The 20139-nt window shown below is 58.9% G+C and overlaps 2 protein-coding genes across 3 annotated transcripts in view; one reads left to right on the top strand and one right to left on the bottom strand.

Moving 5' to 3' along the window:
- CATSPERD (cation channel sperm associated auxiliary subunit delta) overlaps window positions 1-1186 on the bottom strand; it is a 40311-nt gene extending 39125 nt beyond the window's left edge. Inside the window, exon 1 of the mRNA XM_025043461.1 lies at window positions 701-1186. Within this exon, the coding sequence (XP_024899229.1) occupies window positions 701-918 (218 nt within the window). The 5' untranslated portion in view covers window positions 919-1186. The remainder of the gene's footprint in view (window positions 1-700) is intronic.
- Window positions 1187-1278: 92 nt separating this feature from the next.
- Window positions 1279-20139, top strand: part of LONP1 (lon peptidase 1, mitochondrial) — a 19700-nt gene continuing 839 nt past the window's right edge. The window contains exons 1-18 of one of the 2 annotated variants that reach the window (XM_025043448.1): window positions 1360-1826; window positions 4860-4948; window positions 5600-5719; window positions 6609-6710; window positions 7441-7672; window positions 9174-9235; window positions 9746-9875; window positions 10363-10446; window positions 11098-11318; window positions 12511-12649; window positions 13374-13552; window positions 15849-15936; window positions 16313-16435; window positions 16518-16634; window positions 18102-18242; window positions 18595-18760; window positions 19296-19513; window positions 19597-19761. In XM_025043448.1, coding sequence (XP_024899216.1) covers window positions 1395-1826; window positions 4860-4948; window positions 5600-5719; window positions 6609-6710; window positions 7441-7672; window positions 9174-9235; window positions 9746-9875; window positions 10363-10446; window positions 11098-11318; window positions 12511-12649; window positions 13374-13552; window positions 15849-15936; window positions 16313-16435; window positions 16518-16634; window positions 18102-18242; window positions 18595-18760; window positions 19296-19513; window positions 19597-19761 — 2808 coding nt within the window. In that variant the 5' untranslated portion in view covers window positions 1360-1394. Of the gene's footprint in view, window positions 1827-4859; window positions 4949-5599; window positions 5720-6608; window positions 6711-7440; window positions 7673-9173; window positions 9236-9745; window positions 9876-10362; window positions 10447-11097; window positions 11319-12510; window positions 12650-13373; window positions 13553-15848; window positions 15937-16312; window positions 16436-16517; window positions 16635-18101; window positions 18243-18594; window positions 18761-19295; window positions 19514-19596; window positions 19762-20139 lie in introns of both variants that reach the window. The other variant, XM_006904129.3, reaches the window with a different exon arrangement.

Raw genomic sequence — 20139 nt, 5'->3', positions numbered from 1 at the left:
GGACCCCCATGCAAGTCTCCCCCGCCCCCAAAGCTGGACCAAGTTTGGCGTGTTCGAGGGACGGTGTGGCTGCAGCAGTGATCCAGGGGTGGGCAGGGGCCAGATCCGTCCTTGTCAAATCCCCAGGGTACCCTTGGCAATGACTAGGGACAGTTTTGATTGACGGCCGAGCTTGGGGAAGGAGGTAGTACTGGCACCTAGTGGGTGGAGGCCAGGGATGCTGCTCAACAGTCCGCAGTGCCCAGGACGGCCCCGCACCAGAGAATGATTGGCCACAAATTTTAGCACCGCTTCTGCTGAGAAACTCTGGGCCAGACCACGCCAGGAAACGCAGGATGCGCAAGGAACTGGGTTTTATTCTAGTGCAGCATAGAACCAGGGAGGGGAATGACGAGACCAGATTCGTTTATCAGTAATTACTCCGGCTGCCGGGGTGGGGGGTGGACAGGAGGGCACAACTTAAGGTAGTGGCTTTAAGGTTTCGGAGTCCGGCCAAAGCTGAATTGGCAATGGGAGGCCTTTGTGAAGGAGGTAGGGCGGGAGAAGGCAAGGTATCAAGTTGGATTCCCCGAAGAGTAAACTGGGACGCCTCGAAGAGGTTGGGAAGCGAAGCGTTTACTCCTGGATTCCGCCCGGGCCTCTGCTCAGATGAGCTCCCACCTCCCCTGCCAGCACCCCAAGCCCGGGAGGGCCGCCCCACCGGCACAGCGGCTGAGCTCTGGCCAGCGGACAGAGCCGAAGGGTCGCCGCCGCCACCACCAGCATCAACACCAGCATCTCGTTCAAGAATCGGCCGCCACCACTGCACCTCAACCGCCGGTGATCCAGCTTCACAGTCGGGCATGCGCACACTGGCGCGTCACTGTCTTCCAGCCAATCTGTCCCGCGGACGCCGGAGTCCGCCTGGAGTCCCAGCATGCGCTCGCCGCCTGCCGAGCCCGCCCGGGGCTCGGGCCTGCGCAGACGGCCGCCTGTGGACCGTCTAGCTTGAGCATGTGCGTCTCCCGGGAGCCCGGATCCGCCAACCAGGCCACCAGAGCCTGAGCACACACGTGCCGCCCGCAGGCCGGTGCGTGCACGGGGCTGTCCACACAATCCCAACGCTGCCGCTCCACGCGACGGCGGCTCTCTCCGCGCGCCGCGGCGCGTGCTCACCGCCCTCCACGTGACCCCAAGGGCCCTCGCGGACGCTGCGAGGGCGCACCAACCCCGCCCCTCGACCCGCAGGTCCCGCCCTCGGCTCGTAGGCCCCGCCCCACAAGCCTCACCCCCGCGGCTTTCGGTTCTGGGCCACGCCCCCCGCGGGTGCCGCAGCACGCGCCGTTTGTCACGTGCGCCTCCGCCGGGCGAGCGGAAATGACGCAAGCGCTGTGCGCCGACAGGATGGCCGAGCCATGGCTACGGGCACAGGCTACGTGCGGCTGTGGGGAGCTGCGCGATGCTGGGCGTTGCGGCGGCCGGTGTTGGCTGTCGCCGGGGGGCGGGTCCCGACGGCGGCCGGAGCGTGGCTGTCCAGAGGCCGGCGGACCTGCGACACATGTCCTCCGTGGGCGCTGTGGGGCCGTGGCCCCGCGGCTGCGGGCCAGTGGCGTGGGCTTTGGGAAGCGAACAACCGCAGCGGCGGCGGCTCATTCTCGGGCGGCGAGGATGCTTCCGAGGGCGGCGCGGAGGATGGTGCCGCGGGCGCGGGGGGCAGCTCGGGCGGCGGGGAAAGCCCGGTCATAACGGCACTGACGCCCATGACCATCCCCGACGTCTTCCCGCACTTGCCGCTCATCGCCGTCACCCGCAACCCGGTGTTCCCGCGCTTTATCAAGATTATCGAGGTAATGAGAGCCCCTCCTTGGCCTCCATGTCCCCACCTCTGCAAGCAGCAGGTTGGACCGAGAGGTCACTTAGCACCCTCATTCATCGAAAGGTTTTCAGACACGAAGTTTCTTCAAGGCAGGAGTTCGAATCCTCATCACTAGCTTGGTGAACTTGAGCCAAATTCCTCCCACTTCCGTAAGGGGAGTTGAATCCAAAGAGCTTAGGACTGTCCACTTAGCGTTCTAATCTAGAGAAATCCGGCTCTACAAAGGACCAGCACGGTATTGCTGCACACTTACTTTTCTGCGGATCTTGGTAAATGTTTCATAACTCTCTCTCCCCTAGGACTGTTCCCCTTCTGGTTATGAGCCTCTTTGGGGTCAGGATTTATTCCTTAAGTATTTCTTGACCGCTTACCATGTGCCAGGTTCAGTTCTAGGTGTTAGGGCTACAGCAGTGAACAAGACACAAAAGCTCCTGTCTTTGGAGCTAACATTTTAGCGGGATGCGAGAGGCAATAAACAAGATGCGTAAGTACTACAGGGAATAATAGAGCAAGGGATGGATGGTGCTGGAAACTGAGGAGGAAGGTGGGAGAGGAACGTTCTTAGGGGTGCGGCTGTGGTTCTTTTCATCACGCAGAGTGCTCTTAACCTGCCACGCAGCAGGCACCAAGGATATAGCAGCAAACAAGTCAAACAGTCCCTTTGCCTGAGAACTTGCGATTCTAGTGGAAGAGGCAGGAAACAAGATCCTTTCAGATTAAGAGCCCTGGTGAGGGTGGGGGGGACTAGGATGATGTAACAGAGAAAGCAGGAGTGCAAGGAGCTTGAGTTTTTAGAGTAGGAAGCACCCAAATGCTTCTCTTCTTCCCTACCCCCTCTTTTTTAAAAAATGATGTGGAAACGAGTCCATGGAGGAGAAAGGTTATCTGTTAACTAAGCAAGGTCATACCATGAGTCAGCCTCTGCATTCACCCTCCAGTGTCTCCTCCTCAGACTCCAGTTTCTGTGAAATAAATCTCAGGGATCCCTTGAAATAGAGGACAATACAGAGAGGCAGCAGCCAGCCAGTGGGGAGGGACAGGAAGGACCCCTCCGCCTCCTCTCACATACTGCTGGTTGTGTCCGGGCCCCCCTTCCAAGGGCCTTCCGTGATGTTGAACAGTAGTCACTCTCAGCTCCCAGAGCCAAGCCCTGTGACTGGCTCCGCCACCTCTAGCTTTGTAACCTTGGGCAAGCTGTTCCACTGGACCTCCATTTTCTCATCTGTGAAATGGACTTGCTAATTGTACCTCACTTCTTAGAGCTGCTGTGGGAGGTACGTAAGGTCAAGTGTGTAAAGGATTAGAATGGTGCCCGGTGCTTAGTATCTCTCAGTAGTAAGCAGCTGCTGTTTTCTCTGGGGACACTTCCGATATTTCCGAAGCCCGCCCTGGAGACCGTTTTTCTGTCCTTGACCCCACCTTCCACAATCCTCTCTACCCTCCCAGACCTTTGGGGCTGGGACTCCAAGTATGATCCCCACAGCCCTGCAAAATGACAGATGCTCTTTGTCCCCAGTGCTCAAGCAGAGATCCGATTCTTCTAAGAGATAATGTGTGCCCACCTGGAGCTAGCCAGGAGGGTTCAGCGAGTCACTTTGGTTGGCATGAGGCTGGCATGTCGTATCTTGTATTTCTATTGCTGTTACCTTGTAAATAACAAAAAAAAAAGGGACCCTGGCAAAGGGAGGGGATAGGTGCCGAGGTGCAGCAGTCAGCTGTTAGCAGAGGAGAAATGGGAACATTTCTGTGGGACGTGATAAATGTTTCTGAACTTGTTAGCAAAGCTACCTTTACTCTCAGTTTTGTAGTTGACTCTGTAAGCGGCTAACTTACCCCATAGCTTTTCTCCTTATCCGTGCAGACCAGTGGCTCTTAATTTTCATTGGGTCATGTACTCTCCTGACAGGTGTCATGGACTTTTTCTCTGGGAAAAATGCATCTATAATGTCAGGAATTCCCAGATCATAAGAGCCCCCATTAGAGGGTGAGTTAAAACACTGGTTCGCAAAGCCGGTGCCTGGACCAGCAGCAGCAGCACCTGAGAGCTTGTTTAGACCTTATCCATAGGACACTGCAGGGCTGGAGCCCAGCCATCTATTTTAACACGTCCTCTAATGCTGATGCATGCTAAAGTTTGTGAGCCGTTAAGTTTAATGAGAATCTAATCTGGGAATTACCTCAAGCTTGAAAGAAATCAGTTGAGACCTAAAGACATCTATGTACCACCCTCATCAGTTGTTTCCTAGGAGACATCAACCCTCTACCTGCCATTGAAATGGCATCAAGAGAATGTGCTGCGGTCCTGGGGGTTTTGATGATCAATAAATAGGGTAGAGATGTGATTGGTGGGCTGCATTTGTGGGGTTTTTTAAAAATTATTATGCCTACAGCACCTGGTCTTCCTAGGTGGTCTCTCATCCAAGTACTAACCAGGACTGACCCTGCTTAGCTTCCGAGATCAGACATCGGGCTCGTTCAGGGGGCCAAGGCCATAGACCATGGACCATGGCTCCACTGGGGCGCGAACCCAGGACCTTCTGCATGTAAAGCAGACGTACTAACCGCTATACTGTGGAACCACATCTGGTGGGCTGCATTTGAATTACGCACATGTGTAGCGTCGTCTTTCTGACACTGATAAAATCAGAATGGTTTAGATTTTTCAAGCCAAGACATTTTGTCACTGAAACAGTTCTCAGATGTCAAATTAACTTCTTGGTGCTGGCCATTTGCTTACTTTGAATTTTTTCTTTAGGAAGTGGTGTGGTGGGGGTGAGGGTGGGGGGGCGGAACCACTGAGGTATGCAGCTGGCCAACACTGTCCCTCTCCAGTCTCCATACACTTATCTTTTGTTTGGGGCTCAGGTGTTCCTGGACCATGTTGGTTAGTGTTCTGCATCAGATTCGCATGTCCCCAGAGAATAATAAAGAAACGCTGAACTGTTGTCAAAATGTCAGCCAGAAAACTTACTCTGCATTTCACTTGAGGTCATTGTCATGCTAGGTTAAAAATAAGAAGTTGGTTGAGCTGCTAAGAAGGAAAGTCCGTCTCGCCCAGCCATATGCCGGCGTCTTTCTAAAGAGAGATGACACGTAAGTGTAATTTTCCCTTCACTCCCTTGCCGAAGTTGCCCTGGAGCGTAGCTAACCACCAGTCCTGCTCCAGAGAACAGCCTGAACCTCTGACCCTCGACCTGGAAGAAACCAAGCAAAGCCTGCAGGCTGTTAGGCCAAGAGCCGACATCCCTTGCATTCTGGGCCGACAGCTCAGCTCGTGGTGCCAGCCTTCCTGTGCTGTCAAGGTGTGGGGCAGACGTTAACCTGGGGGGCCCTTGGTGTTTAGACACACTCACCTGCAAGGCCGCTTCAGCGCAGAGCCAGGTGGGCAGGTGTCAGCTCCAGGTCTGCCCACCTTGGCTCCAGGTAGAAATTAGTTCTGTTGCTGAGTTAGGTGTGTTCTGAGCAGGCTCTGTGATGGGACTGTGGAATGGATTAAAACTCCATGCAGGCCGCTCATGGCCAGCTCACCAGAAGCCACTCAGCCGTGTGCCATTGCTGCTGGCGGCCCTTAGCTGGCAGGTGCTTTACTGGGCTCCGGAGGCCCTGTGGGAACAAGGAGGTCACTCAGTTTTTAGTCAAGGCCAGAAGAGCTGTTTCTTGCCTCTCCCTTCATCCCTCTTAGCATGAGACACCCCGTGGGAGTCGGCACCTATGCCGATGTTCCTTTGCCTCCCTCTCTCTCAGCAATGAGTCCGACGTGGTCGAGAGCCTGGACGAGGTCTACCACACGGGGACGTTTGTGCAGATCCACGAGATGCAGGACCTCGGGGACAAGCTGCGCATGATTGTCATGGGACACAGAAGGTGCGGGAACCCGAGCATATGGGACAGGGTAGGAAGAGCAGCCCTGCATGCTCCCAGGGCCCATCACCCACTCACTCTTCTTGGTCTGCCCTGCCGCCTGGACACTGCAGGGACCAGGCCAGAGCTGGAGGCCAGGGCTGAGATGTGTCACCGCCGGAACCCCCCTTCCCGGAGTCCCCTTGTTAAAGCGGCGGTGTATGTGGTCAGTGAGAAGCTGTTTCTTTAATGCACGTTATTCCAAAAAACACCGCAAAACAGTAACAAGCAGCCTCATGTCCCGTATGTCGGCATTGCCCTTCTCAGTCAGGCATCCTTTTCCTCCAGGTGCCTGTGTCTGCATCCTCCGGCAGGTCACACTGTAGCGCCACGCTTAGCGATTTGGAGTTTTTCAGTCAGACACATTTCCTTGTCAGTTTGTATAAGTTTTATCTCTGATAAAAGTCTGTCGAAGGGCCGCATACGACATTTGGAAGCTCAGTTTAAGCCTTCGTATGTCACGATTAATAAAGACAAATCTGTGAGACCAGCTTAGGGTTGACACTCTCGATGGAGAAATTCACCAGCTTTTCAGATGTGTTCGGCGGGGCACTGGTCCTCCAGGACGCTTGGCGAGAGCCCTGTGACCGCCCTCACAAAGCATCAGCCGCAAGCCTTTAGCGTGCAGTAAAGGTGGAGTAAATGTTCTGAAAAGCTCCTCTGGAGACTCAGTGGCATTTGTTGAATCTAGAGTCTTCCATCACGTTTTCTCACAGAGCCTTTTTCTTGTGGCAGCCAGCAGCACCCCCAGAACACAGAGGAAATGGGCCATGATTGTGTGAACAGTCCTGGTGTGGTCCTCCGGCCCCGGCCCCCACACCCCTTCACCTATTCCCCTTCGAGTCTGTTTTAGGCAAGAGGCTGCTCCTCTGTGTCCTGGAAGAGTGTGGCCAGAGGGGACAGGGTGTGAATTAATTGAACATTGGTGGCTCCTGACTTCTCTGCTAATTATGAGGTACCTTATGGGTGGAGTCCTGCTGACCCAGGCTACTCGGGATTTCCCGAGGCCCGACTTCCTTTCCTCTGTGCACCTTGCCGGTGACAGCCAGGCACCAAGCACGCATGTAGGTAGTTGTTGTGCCTGCCCTCTGAAGATGGCACCATTGTTAGCTACCTGTGTGACAGGAGAGCTGGGAGGTGGAACATCATTTAACACCAGGGGCCGAGTGTCCACGCAACGCTTGGGTGTGAGCAGGGGAACAGGGCAGGGGCCACCTTCGGGAGCAGCCCCGAGTGGGGAAGACACCAGGGGCATGGGTGTTTTGGGGGAAAGCGAAGATGGATAGGATGGTGGGGGTGTGCGTGGTTGGGACCAGGCCTCTGAGGAAGTGCCTGTGAATCAGATGTGGTCGCCGTGAAGGAGCAGCTGCGTGCTGAGCCCTGGGCTGGGGGTGGGGTGGGCAGCATTTCGGCACCGGGCTCTGTCGAGCTGGCAGCTCGTGATGGGCCCCAGAGCTGGTCACCCGCTGGCTTCTGTATTAGTTCATGCGGGACAGAGGGGCATTGGCGTGGGAAGTGGAGGGGAGGGGTCAGCTGCAGGCCAGGGCGGAGGGGCACACTGGTCTGGGGGTTCTGAGAAAGTGGCTCGTCTGCAGTTCCAGGGCCCAGCGGGACCCTTAGCTGTCGGGGGCGGGGGACGGTCGCGTGGGCTTCACCTGGGCCCCGCGCCCCACTCCCTGCTCCAGGATCCACATCAGCAGGCAGCTGGAGGTGGAGCCAGAGGAGGCTGAGGCCGAGAATAAGCAGAAGCCCCGCCGGAAGCCGAAGCGGAGCAAGAAGGAGGCTGAGGAGGACCTGGGCGCCAGGCGCCAGATGGAGATGGTGGTGGAGCCCAACTCGGGCGCCCCCGGCGAGGTGCTCATGGTGGAGGTTGAGAACGTGGTCCACGAGGACTTCCAGGTCACGGAAGAAGTGAAAGTAAGCACGTGGCCCCGCGGGCCCCCTGAGCGAGCTTGTGCACGATGAGGGTCTATCCTGGCGAGGCTCGCGGGTCCCTTTGGAGGGTGCAGCCCACTTTCCTTCCTCAAACCCTCGGGAGGAACCGGGATGAGACATCCATGGCCCTTCACTGCTCTCAAAGGAGGCAGGGTGTGGACCCAAGCCCAGCCCCAGCCTGCGACCTCTGGGCAGGAACCTCCAGCCCTCCACCCAAGCCCGGGATGTGAGGGAGGCGAGACAAGGCTCCGTCGCCGGGAGCTGTGGCTGGAAGAAATGGCCTTCCAGACCTTGGCTGCCGGCCTTCCTCATGGCGGACCCGCTGTCCTTCCATATATTGTAGCACAGATTCTAGGCAGGGTAACCTGCCTTCAGAGGGTGGGGACATAGCTGACAGCTTTGGTGTGATCCCGTGGTACCACGCTGAGGACCCTGGGGCTGCATCTGAGTTCGGTGGCAAGGGGTGCTGTGATTGATTAGTGACGTCTGCCTTGGGCACGAGAAGGTGCTTGGCTGCATATGCCACTGGCCTAGGCCAGCAGTCACATCCATGGGGCCACACAGGGCCCCTGAGAGCAGCGCTGTCTGGGAGAACTTGGCGTGGTAGCAGGCGCTCTGTAATTCTGCCTCATCAGACTCTTGTAGCTCATAAGCCTTTGACCTATGGCCTTTGTGACTGAGGAACAGAATGTCTAATTTTACTAATTTTAACTCATTTAAATATAAATAGCTACGGGTGGCTAGTGGCGGCCTGACTGGAGGGCACAGCTTTACGGGGAAGACAAACACGTAGATGGTGTGATGGATAGAATCGGGGGACCTCAGGGAGACAGCATGCTCATCTTCGGTCATGCGAGTGCCTGGTTCCGGTTTCTTCTACAAAGGGCAGTCCAGGGACAGACCCGATAACGAGAAACGGGTGGTTACAGTGGAAAGCCCTGGCTGTCGTGGCCTCTCGTCGTACGTGCCCGTTGCCCCCCACCCCCCAACGTGGGGAGCCGTGGTTTTCTGGAAGCAAACAAGGTGCCGGTTTTCATGCCATAACCTGCCCGGTGCTCCTGTGTGGAGCGTGACCAGACCCACTGGCAGGGAGCCGGGGTGAGAAGGGAGACGGTGCCATGGCGTCCACAGCAGAGGGGACAGATTGAGAGCCCTGGTGACTCACAGGCAGGTCCCAGACAAAGACGTCACAGCCTGGTGTTATGGCCGAGGTTGAGAAGGGGTCTCTGTTGAGGGTAGTGGTGAAAGGTATAAGGAACCTTCTCACCGTTTTTCTCCTCAAGAGGGCTCGCTCTGAGATCCGAGTAGTGTCAGGAGACACGGTCCGTTTTAGCTTTTGCTCACGTGGTCCGTGTCCCTGTGACTGGTGAACTTGGGCTCTGCTCCTGGGCCTCTGAGGCTGTCTTTAGCCAGGGCCATGTGGGAGGGGCTTCGCAGGGCCACATGGGTTCCGGTGACCCACGGCGGCCTTCCCACTTGCCAGGCCTTGACTGCCGAGATTGTGAAGACCATCCGGGACATCATCGCCTTGAACCCGCTCTACAGGTTGGTCTCCTGTGCCCTCCCCAGCCAAGCATGTGACTGCTCCCCAAGGCCAGGCTGGGCTCCCTCTGTGGCCACTGGGCTGGCAGCAATTTCCCAAGGGCATTCTGGTCTTGTGGGCAGGGCCTCGAGGCCCATGCAGGCGGATCCCCTTCCCTCCTAGCAGGGAGGCCCTGGGCAGGAGGTTGGCAAGAGGAGGCTTACCTGGCCAGGTTCTTTGCTTCCTTCCTACTGACTGAGGGCCTGGATTTGGCTGGAAGCCTTCGTCATCAGCTGGGGGGAGGGGTCTCGTGAGGGGTCTCAGAGTGGCTGCCGGAGGGGATGTGGCACGAGGACGTTAGTCTCGTGGCTCTGAGATGGGCGGCCCCACCGGCGGCGAAGCTGCTGAGGCCCAGAGATAGAGCTGGCTCTCAGCAGTGCAGGGGACAAGGAGACCCATGTCCTTGAGGAGTGACGTTTCAGCTGCTACCGTGGTTTCTGCGTCACGTGGCAATGTCCCTCTGTCCCTTCCAGAGAGTCTGTGCTGCAGATGATGCAGGCGGGCCAGAGGGTGGTGGACAACCCCATCTACCTCAGTGACATGGGCGCTGCGCTGACCGGAGCCGAGTCCCACGAGCTTCAGGACGTCCTGGAGGAGACCAGTGTGAGTGTGGCCTGTCTACGTGCGCCGGTCCCACTTCGCTGGCTGGGCTGCCCCCGGCCTGGCCGGTGTTCTCAGCTGCGTTTTAGAGATGATTCGCATCAGCGCACGTCCTTCCGTGCACATCGAGCACCCTCGTTCCTCTTTTTATCCCTCGTTCTTTTAACGGCTGCACAGTACTCCATCGGGTGGTGCCCATCATTTAGTGGAAGCGTGTTCGGGGTGCTGCCAGTCTTTCGCTCTTGTGAACATGAACGACGCCTGTACAGAAATCCTGGTCCACACAGCTTGTACACCTGGGGGAGTTTATCTGTGGGAGGTGTTTCCAGAACTGGGTTTGTTGGGACAGGGTGCCAGCCTCTGGGGTAAGGCGGGGCCTGGCCACCTGCCTGTTTTCGCTTCCCCCAGAAGCAGCCCACAGAGTGCCCGTTCCCCCCACGGATGGTCACCGACTTCCGACCATCCCCTCACGCCTGCTCTTTCTTGGCAGATTCCCAAGAGGCTGTATAAGGCCCTCTCCCTCCTCAAGAAGGAGTTCGAACTGAGCAAGCTGCAGCAGCGCCTGGGGCGCGAGGTGAGCGCCTCTGCTCTCGGGGCTGTGAGCCTCGCTGGGTTAAAACTCACGGGCGGCCCCAGTGGCTGAGCCTAGAGAGGGAGGCAGGCATCCACCGTCCTCCGGTAAGGGGGAAGGATTTCTCTCCTTCAGAGTTTTGGGGGAAAATGCCTAACATTGGGAACCAGCCTGGGAAAGGCTGTAAAGCTGTTTCTAAGACTCAGCCGTTCGAGATGTACCTTCCCAGGCCTGGGCAAACCAACACCACCTGGATGATCAGCTGCTTAAAAGTCATGTTTTTCAGACGTGACTCCATTTTTCAGTGTTTGTACGTTGGGAAAAAGTTTCACGTCACAGTGTTAATCGGAAAAGCTTGTAACACTTGCTTATCGCAGACACTGCAGGCAGGGCTGCTGCTCGTCCGGGTCTTGTCTGTCAAGAGAGGGGACATGCTGGTATCAGGCCGAGCTTCCCTCTTCTCAGTCGGTATTGAAAAGTGAACTGTTAACTTGTTGCATGGCCTCCACGAGGCCCACACTGGGGGAGACTTCGCTTTACGATGTGAGGAGTTGGGGCCGCGCACACCCGGTTTCTGAGTTGGGGGAGCGGCAGCCCCGTGATCCCATGGGGGCGTGTGCACTTGGGTCTGACGGCAGCCTCTCGACCCTGCAGGTGGAGGAGAAGATCAAGCAGACGCACCGCAAGTACCTCCTGCAGGAGCAGCTGAAGATCATCAAGAAGGAGCTGGGCCTGGAGAAGGAGGACAAGGACGCCATTGAGGAGAAGTTCCGCGAGCGGCTGAAGGAGCTTGTGGTCCCCAAGCACGTCATGGACGTTGTGGACGAGGAGCTGAGCAAGCTGAGCCTGCTGGACAACCACTCCTCCGAGTTCAAGTGAGCGCCTGGGGTGGCCACGCTGGTCTCTGTCACATCCAGTCCTTGGAAAAGCTCGCGACCTGGCAGGGTCCGGGACGCCAGCCCTGGATGCTAGGAGGGCACAGGTGCTTGACACCTGAAACTGCATTTGCCGTGCATCCGTCCTCATGGCGCCCTGTGTGGGACCCTCCTCTGCTGCCCCCGTTTCACAGATAGAGAATTCAGTTCTTGGAGAAGTTGAGTCTGTGGCCACGGCCTTCAAGCTGGTAGCTGGGGACAGGCATTTGAACCAAGTAACGTCTGGCTGTGAGCCAGTGCTTCCAGCCAGGAGCCCCCGGGGCCATCTCCCCAAGGCTGCCCTCCTCCCCAAGTTCTGTCCCTGGCCTCCCTCTGAGAGTCAGCCGGGAAGTAAGTGTGTCTTGCTAGACACTTGGCCCTGCCCGGCCGTCGTCATTCTGTGCACGCTGGCTGTGAAGATGACTGCTGGGGTTTGGGCCAAGGGGCTCAGAGCCTATGAGATTCTGGCTTTGCCCAGATGTCAGACCCCATGGACTGGGCATTGCTCCTGGGCAGCTTGTGGGCTGGCCAGGTCCTGGGACAGCCTCTCGGGACGCATGCTCCAGGCCCCGGGTTCCTGCTGGGTGGGATCCCTCCATGGCTCAGGGTGTCCATGGGGGTCTAGGCTCTTTCAACAAGGGCCCCGGGAGATACTGGTGATCTCCATTCCAGAGATGTCCCAACTTCTCTTCCTTGGCCAGCAAATAAGCTTTTCACACCGCTGTTGCCAATGTCCGTATTTCATTTCACAGTCTCCTCCCGGGGCCCTCATGAGGGGCGTTTCCTAGGCTGGGGGCAGCTGCCAACCAGGTGCTCAGCTCCCACCTCGGGCTCCCTCTCGGTCCTCCACTTGCCCTGAGTCAGGGTGTGTCTTCCTATTCTAACTCCTGTCCCCTGACCCCGTGCCGTTGGGCCCTGAGCATTCCCCATGCTCTCCGTGTCCCTAGTGTTTGTGTCAGCAGCTGGGCCAGTTCTCGCCACATGCTCTGTGCCCAGACAGCTCTCAAAGAGGTCACAGTCCTCGAGCCAGGGTGCGCTTGCTCGGCGCGGCTCAGGCTTCGGCGCAGCAGGTGCCAGCCTGGTAGATGTGCAGTGGCAGGGGCTGGGTGGCCGGCTGAGCCCTGATCACCAGCTCTGGTCTGTCCTGTGGCAGTGTCACCCGCAATTATCTGGACTGGCTGACGTCCATCCCTTGGGGCAAGTACAGCAATGAGAACCTGGACCTGGCCCGGGCGCAGGCAGTCCTGGAGGAGGACCACTACGGGATGGAGGATGTCAAGAAGCGCATCCTGGTGAGGCCGCCTGCATCCCTCCCATGGGCCATGGGGTCCTGGGCACGAGCCGGCCCAGCCCTCCCCTGGGCGCCATAGCTCCGTGTCCGGGCACTTGGTCAGTGTGCCCAGGGATGGAGCTGAGAGGCAGGGTATGTCGTGGTCCGGATTTGCTTGTGGGTGGTGGGCATCTCGGCTTGGGTCCCAGGATCAGCCCCATGCTGTGGTGGAGACCAGGAGGAGCCCTCTGGTGAATTTGGGGGTCTTGGGGTACAGGAAGGGCTTGGCTGGGGCAAGGCTGATGGAGGGCCCCAGCCAGGGAGACTAGTGTTGGAGCGGCTCAGCGGGGCCAGCTCACCCGCTGCAGGCGGCACGCGGCTTTACGAGGGCTTAAAAGTGGAGCTTGCGGAGCAGGAAAGCAAGGGCCTGACGGCAGCTTGGCCATGAGTGGCCCAGGATGTGGGGGGACCAGGCCTGTAAGTGGGGGGCTGCTGGTGGGCCTCCGCTGTGGTCATTGAGCCACCATGTTCTCCTGGCACCTACTTGTCTCATTGGTGCCACAGGCTGTCCTGTGGCAAATGACACCTTCAGTCAGCTCGGTCCCTCTGGGACAGGCCTTGTCCCTTCTTGCAGCACCCAGAAACCTGGAAGGTACGAGAAGGTTGCCAGGCTCATGGCAGGCACAGCCCTTGCTCTGCACAGGTGGCAAGTGACTGAGTCTTACGGGAGCCGCCTCTGCCCACAGGAGTTCATCGCTGTCAGCCAGCTCCGAGGCTCAACCCAGGGCAAGATCCTGTGCTTCTACGGCCCCCCGGGCGTGGGCAAAACCAGCATCGCCCGCTCCATCGCCCGCGCCCTGAACCGCGAGTACTTCCGCTTCAGCGTGGGCGGCATGGCCGATGTGGCCGAGATCAAGGGGCACAGGTAGGCCAGCCTCTCCCCAGTCTCCTGTCAGGCTTCGTCCCTCCAGAGTTCCTTCTGCCCTTGAGTGGTTTTAGTGGTGAGTAGCGAACTCCACTCACACTGAAATAAGTAACTGGAAATCCAGGCATCCATCCGACTCCAGGCCTGGCCAAATCCGGGCACTCAAACAGCATGTCAAAGTTTCAGCCTCTTCAGGAGAGCCTGTACATGGACGGAATCCAGTAGTTCCAGCTCATGTGCCCTCGTCTCCTCCTCCAGCAGTTCTGGGACTGGCACTCACTGTCACTGTCCCTGCCTGGGTGGTCTGACCGGGGACCGGGTTAGCGAGGGGCAGAACGGTCTTGCGGGTGAGGATGGGACAGCCCACAGCAGTGCGGCCTCGGTCCTTTCCTTCCTCACCACGCCCAGGTGGGGGCTGGTATCTTCTGTGTCCCGAGTCTTAGAGCCACCTGGCCCATGCCTGGTGCCCTTCCATGGGTGGTCAGGATGTCGTGATCCAGTGCTTCCTGCCACACCGGCCTCTGCCGAGGGTGGTTCTTTGAAATGCTTTGGTGAGATGCAGGTGTAGCAGATAGCCAAGTATCTGTTCCTAGTTTGCCAGCGTCCGAAGGAGGGGAGAAGGTGGAATGATAAGGTGGCCGTCTTAAGAGGGCCTCGGCGTTTCTGCCTCTTGACTGAGAGACACATCTGCACGGACCTGCAGCGGGGTTTCCTGGCTGCATGACCCTCCACCTGCCCCCGAAGCCCTGGCACACTACAGCGTTCAAGGAAAGTTTGAGTCTTTGTTAAAAGTTAACATTTCTGGCGTCTTTGAAAACGTGGACGGTTCTGCTGTGTGGCAGGCAGGGCGACAGCACCCCGGTTGGGCGCAGCGCCCAGTACTCCTCACTGTCTCGAGCCCCCGAGGAGGTGGCCAGACTGGAAGAGAGAGGCCCAGATTTTGGTGTGAGCTCCAGGACGGGCCAGGAAGGGACAGGGCCTGCCTAGCACTGGGCAGAGGTTCACAGGGAGGCCTGCTCTGAGTATGGCGGGGTGTGGGGAGCTGCTTGGGGCAGCTGGGGAGGTTCTTGGCTGAGGACTGGCCTCTGAGCTGGGGCAGCATGAGGATGAAGGTTGGGGAGGGGCATCATGGAATGCAGAGGCGGCTCCAATGTCCCCTGGATTCTCCAGGGGCTGTGGGCAAGGACTACTCCCCGGGGTGAGGAAAGGCCTTGGCTGAGTTTCTGACAAGCGTGGATGGTCTGTGACATGGAGGTGGGGGGTCATCAGGGCTGGGGGCCTAGAAGGACAGGGACAGGCAGGCACCTTGTGCTGACGTCAGTTGTGCTATACCAGCCAAGCCTGCCTCTGCCCACGGCCGTCCTTGGTCCCCCCGCCCAGGGATAAAACCCCCAGTCCTCCCCGCCACCCCCCGCCCTCTCCTGGCACTCGCTTTGTTCCAGCCACACAGGCCTCCTCACTGTTCCTCCAGGAAGCCAGGCATGGGCCCACCCCAGGACCTTTGCACAGGCTGCTCCCCCTACCCAGAAAACCTCTTTCTCCACGTATCCATGCAGCTTGCCCCCTTATCTCCTTTCCTCAGAGTTTCTCCCTAAGGTACTTCTCATCACGTTAGAATACTGCTGCTGCCAAGTAGCATTTTAGATACCTCATCCCTGCTTTTTTGTTCATAGCACATATGTCATCTTTTAAATCTCATTATTTCCTCTTCTGCCTGGTCTGTGGTCTCTGCCCTGCTGGGCCGTAGCTCGCAAGCACAGAAATCAAGTCTGGTTTGCTTCCTGCGAATGCCAGGCATTTGTAGCCCAGCTGGGGCAGAGCAAGTGGCTCGTCAGGACACACTCCTGAAAGTGCCTGGTGGGCCCAGCAGCGGTCCCTCCAGACCCTGGCATGTGGGATGTTTTTGCTGCCAGTGCCTGGCTGTTTCTGGCGCCCCTTGTTTTGTTGGGTTTCACGGTCTAGATGTGAGGTCCAGATGGGGGGAGGGGTGGGGCGGTGGTGTGACACGTCTGGACGAGACCTGGCTGTGAATCGGTGTCCCCTGCCCTGAATCTGACCTGGGGGAAGGTATCGGGATGACCGAGTGCTCTGCAGACTGGCACGGATGGCAGCTGCTAGCAGTTATCCGGCCTCCACTGTGCCACATTGTACATTTCCCCGCTGCCTCTTCCGGGCAGCTCGGGAGGGCACGTGGCACGCACTGCGGTCCTAGAGCTCCCAGGCAGCTGGGCCTGTGGTGTGCTGTGGCTGCCTCTGGCAGCTGAGACTCCAACTGCCCCACTGTGCCTTCCCCCAGGCGGACATACGTGGGCGCCATGCCTGGGAAGATCATCCAGTGCCTGAAGAAGACCAAGACGGAGAACCCCCTGATCCTGATAGATGAGGTGTGTGTGGGGCCGGGCGCGGTCATGGCTGGGCTTCCCCAAGGTCACACACGGTCCCCTGGGCCCTCCCAGCCCAGAGCTCTTGGCAGCCTTGACCAGGCAGAGTCTGTTCCAGATGAAGCCCACGGCCCCTGCAGTTTCCATGGTCCTTGAGTCACCCTGGGTGGCCTCGCTGCAACCAGGCCATCTCATGACACAGGCCCCCTCCTGTCCTGGAGGACCTCATGTCCACCCACAGCCACGCTGTAGGGCCAGCCCTCCTGCTCTTGCTCAGGGCTTCCCCGGGTCCACGCCCGCCTGACACCCTCGTCTGAGTGGTGAGCAGGCACAGGGAGCAGGACAGGGTGCCAGCACCACCCACCTTTTGCCCTTCCAGGTGGACAAGATTGGCCGGGGTTTCCAGGGGGACCCCTCGTCGGCACTGCTTGAGCTGCTGGACCCCGAGCAGAACGCCAACTTCCTGGACCACTACCTGGACGTGCCCGTGGACTTGTCTAAGGTGTGCGTTCTGCCCGGGGGCTGGCCTGGCGGGGGAAGACGGGACGGCCATTCCTCCAGGACCTCACCACTGCCTTCCCCAGGTGCTGTTCATCTGCACGGCCAACGTCACCGAGACCATCCCGGAGCCACTCAGGGACCGCATGGAGATGATCAACGTGTCGGGCTACGTGGCCCAGGAGAAGCTCGCCATTGCAGAGGTGAGGCCAGGGACTCCTGGCTGTCCCAGCCCTGGGGAGGGGGACCCCCTCTGTGGCTTAGGCTCAAGGAACATCTGAGCACCCATTAAGTGCCAGGCACTTAACCAGAGCTGGGGTCCAGCCCACAGTGACCCTGCTGTCAGAGTTCTCGTTCTGAGAGGAGAAACGAGCACAGGATCCACCGTGTGGTGTATGTGAGGTGTCACCAAGAGAAACAGACGGGACCTGTTGTAAACTGCGTGGTCTCAAACCTCTGACACCCAGTGTGAGGCGTCTCTCTACACCAGCCAGTTCTCCAGCAGGGTGTCCTACAGTTCAAGTTAGGCTGTGACACTACCCGGGATTAGTGGCAGACCTCACAGGTTCGGGGCTCATCCCATAGGACTCCCCAACACTAGATACCACTCAGAAGTCCCATGTCTCTCTCACTCGGACCAACTGGTTGTGAATCGGGGTTCCCACTACCCTCTTAGGTTTGACAGTTCACTAGAATGGCCTACAGAACTCGGGAAAACGGTGTACTTCCTGTCACTGGTTTATCATAAAGCATACAATTTGGGAACAACCCAGAGACGCATAGGGTGGGGTATAGGGATGGGGTGCTGCAGGGGGGCGTCTATTTCCAGCCCGGTAGTTCCTTTCTGGAAAGGGGGTGAGTGCGTTCCTCCCCCTTGAGCCCTTTGCAGGTCGAGATGGGCGCCGGGTCCCAGCCCTTGGGCCCTGAGGGCGGGAGGGAGAGAAGCTTGTGACCAGGACCCACCTCGTCCTCTGTCCACGGCCAGAGACCCAACTGGGTGGTGGAGGGGCTAACCCAGGGGTCAGCAGGGGGCTTCCTCAGACCCCTAAAGGGATGACGGGAGGGACATGAAGACCCCTGGGGGCCCCTGGGCCACCCCCGGGGTCAGTCAGCTCTTTCCCCCACCCCACTCAGTGCTCAGGACCCCTTGTGCAGTGACTGCCGTAAGGCAGAGGTCGTGCTGGGCTGTGGGCGACCGTGAGGCCTTTGACTGCTCCCTATCTGCTCAGGGCAGAAGCCACATGCTCTGATACTCAGGCCCTCAGTGTGTGTGGGGGTGAGACCTGAGATCAGGAGACCTTCCTGGAGGAGGTGGCATCAATGATCACATCTGGAGGAAGGGCAGGACTCCGGGCAGTGGTAGCAGGCTGGGCATCTGCAGGTCATGGGCTCACTGTTGAGGGTCCTGACGGCCCTAGGTTCTGCCTGGACTCTGCCACTCACCCTCCTGGCCTTGCTGGTTCCTTACCCAAGTGACTTAGGCGTGGTCTCCTGGAGCAGCCTGCCCTGACACCCTGTTACATCAGATGACCCCAACCGCCCTGGGGCCACCGCAGAACCCTACCAGCAGGGATCTTTGGCTGGATGGTGTGCAGGGCCATGTTGCATTGGAGGCCGAGGCCCGGGGTGCCCCAGGGGGTCCTGATGGTGTGTTCTTACCTACCCACCAGCGATACCTGGTGCCTCAGGCCCGCGCCCTGTGTGGCCTGGATGAGAGCAAGGCCAGGCTGTCATCCGACGTGCTGACCGTCCTCATCAAGCAGTACTGCCGAGAGAGTGGCGTGCGCAACCTGCAGAAGCAGGTGGAGAAGGTGAGCCTGTGGCGGCCACGTGGCCAGCGGGGGCCGGGCGGGGGCAGGTGCTGAACGACGCTGCACAGCGAGGTCCCTGGGACTCAGACGCATGGAGCCAGGGGCTGGGAAGACAGTATTTGGTGGGGACAGTCAGTTTGGGAAGATGAGAACGTTCTGGAGATGGATGGGGGGGACGGCTACACCTCTGTGTGAATGTGCTGAATGCGCTGAACCATACACACTTAGAGTTACGATGGCACGTTATGTACGTACCGTGCGATTTACGTGATCTAAGCGAAGCGAAAAGAACAGGCGGCAGTGGCGAGTGGGAATCTGTGGCCAGGCTGCCCCCACACCGTGCCTGCCGCAGGTCCTACGGAAGTCCGCCTACAAGATTGTCAGCGGCGAGGCTGAGTCGGTGGAGGTGACACCCGAGAACCTGCAGGACTTCGTGGGGAAGCCGGTATTCACTGTGGAGCGCATGTACGACGTCACGCCGCCTGGCGTGGTCATGGGACTGGCCTGGACGGCCCTGGGTGAGTCCACTCGCCCCTCCGGCCATGCCCTGGGGGGAGTCAGTCATTGTCACTGCCACCCTGGCTGACTGGTGACAGTGAGGCCTTATCTGGGTGATGCTTTCACAGGTTTGCCTATGGGAGGAGTCCTCACAGCATGAGACCCTAGGGCACCACCCAGCAGAGGGGGGGTCTCCCGTGTCTCAGTGACCTTTTATAGCCCGGGGCCTGTCCTGTCAGCGGCTGGCAGGGGTTGGGTGCGGTTTTGTGGGGTGTGTTGAGGAAGCAGGCTCTGGATGGCAGGTGCTTATTTGGGCTGTAAAGCCACCGTGCTAAAATCGTCTGGCGCTGGCAGGCTGTGTGGAGGTACAGGACACACGGCCAGTGCACCGTGGCTGTGGGGGTGGCATGGGCGCTATGACACATGAAGGATGAGAAGGCACTGGGCTGGGCAGAGCTGGGGAAGGAAATGTTGCAGACAGGGACACGACCCACAGGCGGCCCAGCAGAGTGGCTGTCCCAGGGCTCATGGTCTCTGCACACTGGCCTCCTCCAGGAGGCTCCACGCTGTTCGTCGAGACATCTCCAAGACGGCCACAAGAGAAGGACATCCAGGGGGATAAGGACGGGAGCCTGGAGGTGACGGGCCAGCTGGGGGACGTGATGAAGGAGAGTGCCCGCATTGCCTACACCTTCGCCAGGGCCTTCCTGATGCAGCACGACCCCAGCAACCAGTACCTGGTGGCCTCACACCTTCACCTGCACGTGCCCGAGGTGAGGCCCGCCTGGGCCCTGGCAGCTCCGGGACCGCCCACCACGTCTGGCCTGCCTACTACCCATCTGCCTCTCCCTTCCAGGGCGCCACTCCCAAAGACGGCCCGAGCGCTGGCTGCACCATCGTCACAGCCCTGCTCTCGCTGGCCATGGACCGGCCCGTGCGGCACAACCTGGCCATGACAGGCGAGGTCTCCCTGACCGGCAAGATCCTGCCGGTGGGCGGCATCAAGGAGAAGACCATCGCGGTGAGTCCTGAGCCCCGTCCTGCCACAGCATGGGACAGACGAGTCATCCTTCACACAAAGGGTGATGGCCGGTTTCAGAGCGGGCATGGACTTGGCCCGGAGTCTGTGTTGAGCCAGCTGCCCCCTCCTCATGGCTCTCAACCTTTTCAAGACTTTGGAGAATGTTCCAGATCTTGCCATAGAAAGAGCCCGCATTTGAGCTCAAGGGTCCCCCATCGCCCGTCTGCCTGGTACCGAGAAGCATGGGTGCAGGGGAGGCTGGCCTCACAGGGTGCTGTGCCTGCAGGTCCAGCTCCCGGCAGCCCCTCCCTGCCTCCAAAGCAGTCAGCCTGCAGGGGGCTCAGTCTGATGAGTTGTGTGAGGGGGAGTCCGGGTGTG

The sequence above is a fragment of the Pteropus alecto genome, unplaced genomic scaffold, assembly GCF_000325575.1.
Source record: "Pteropus alecto unplaced genomic scaffold, ASM32557v1 scaffold30, whole genome shotgun sequence".
Lineage (NCBI taxonomy): Eukaryota > Metazoa > Chordata > Mammalia > Chiroptera > Pteropodidae > Pteropus > Pteropus alecto.
Note: the sequence above shows the minus strand (reverse complement) of the source record. Positions and strands in the feature narration are given on the sequence as shown.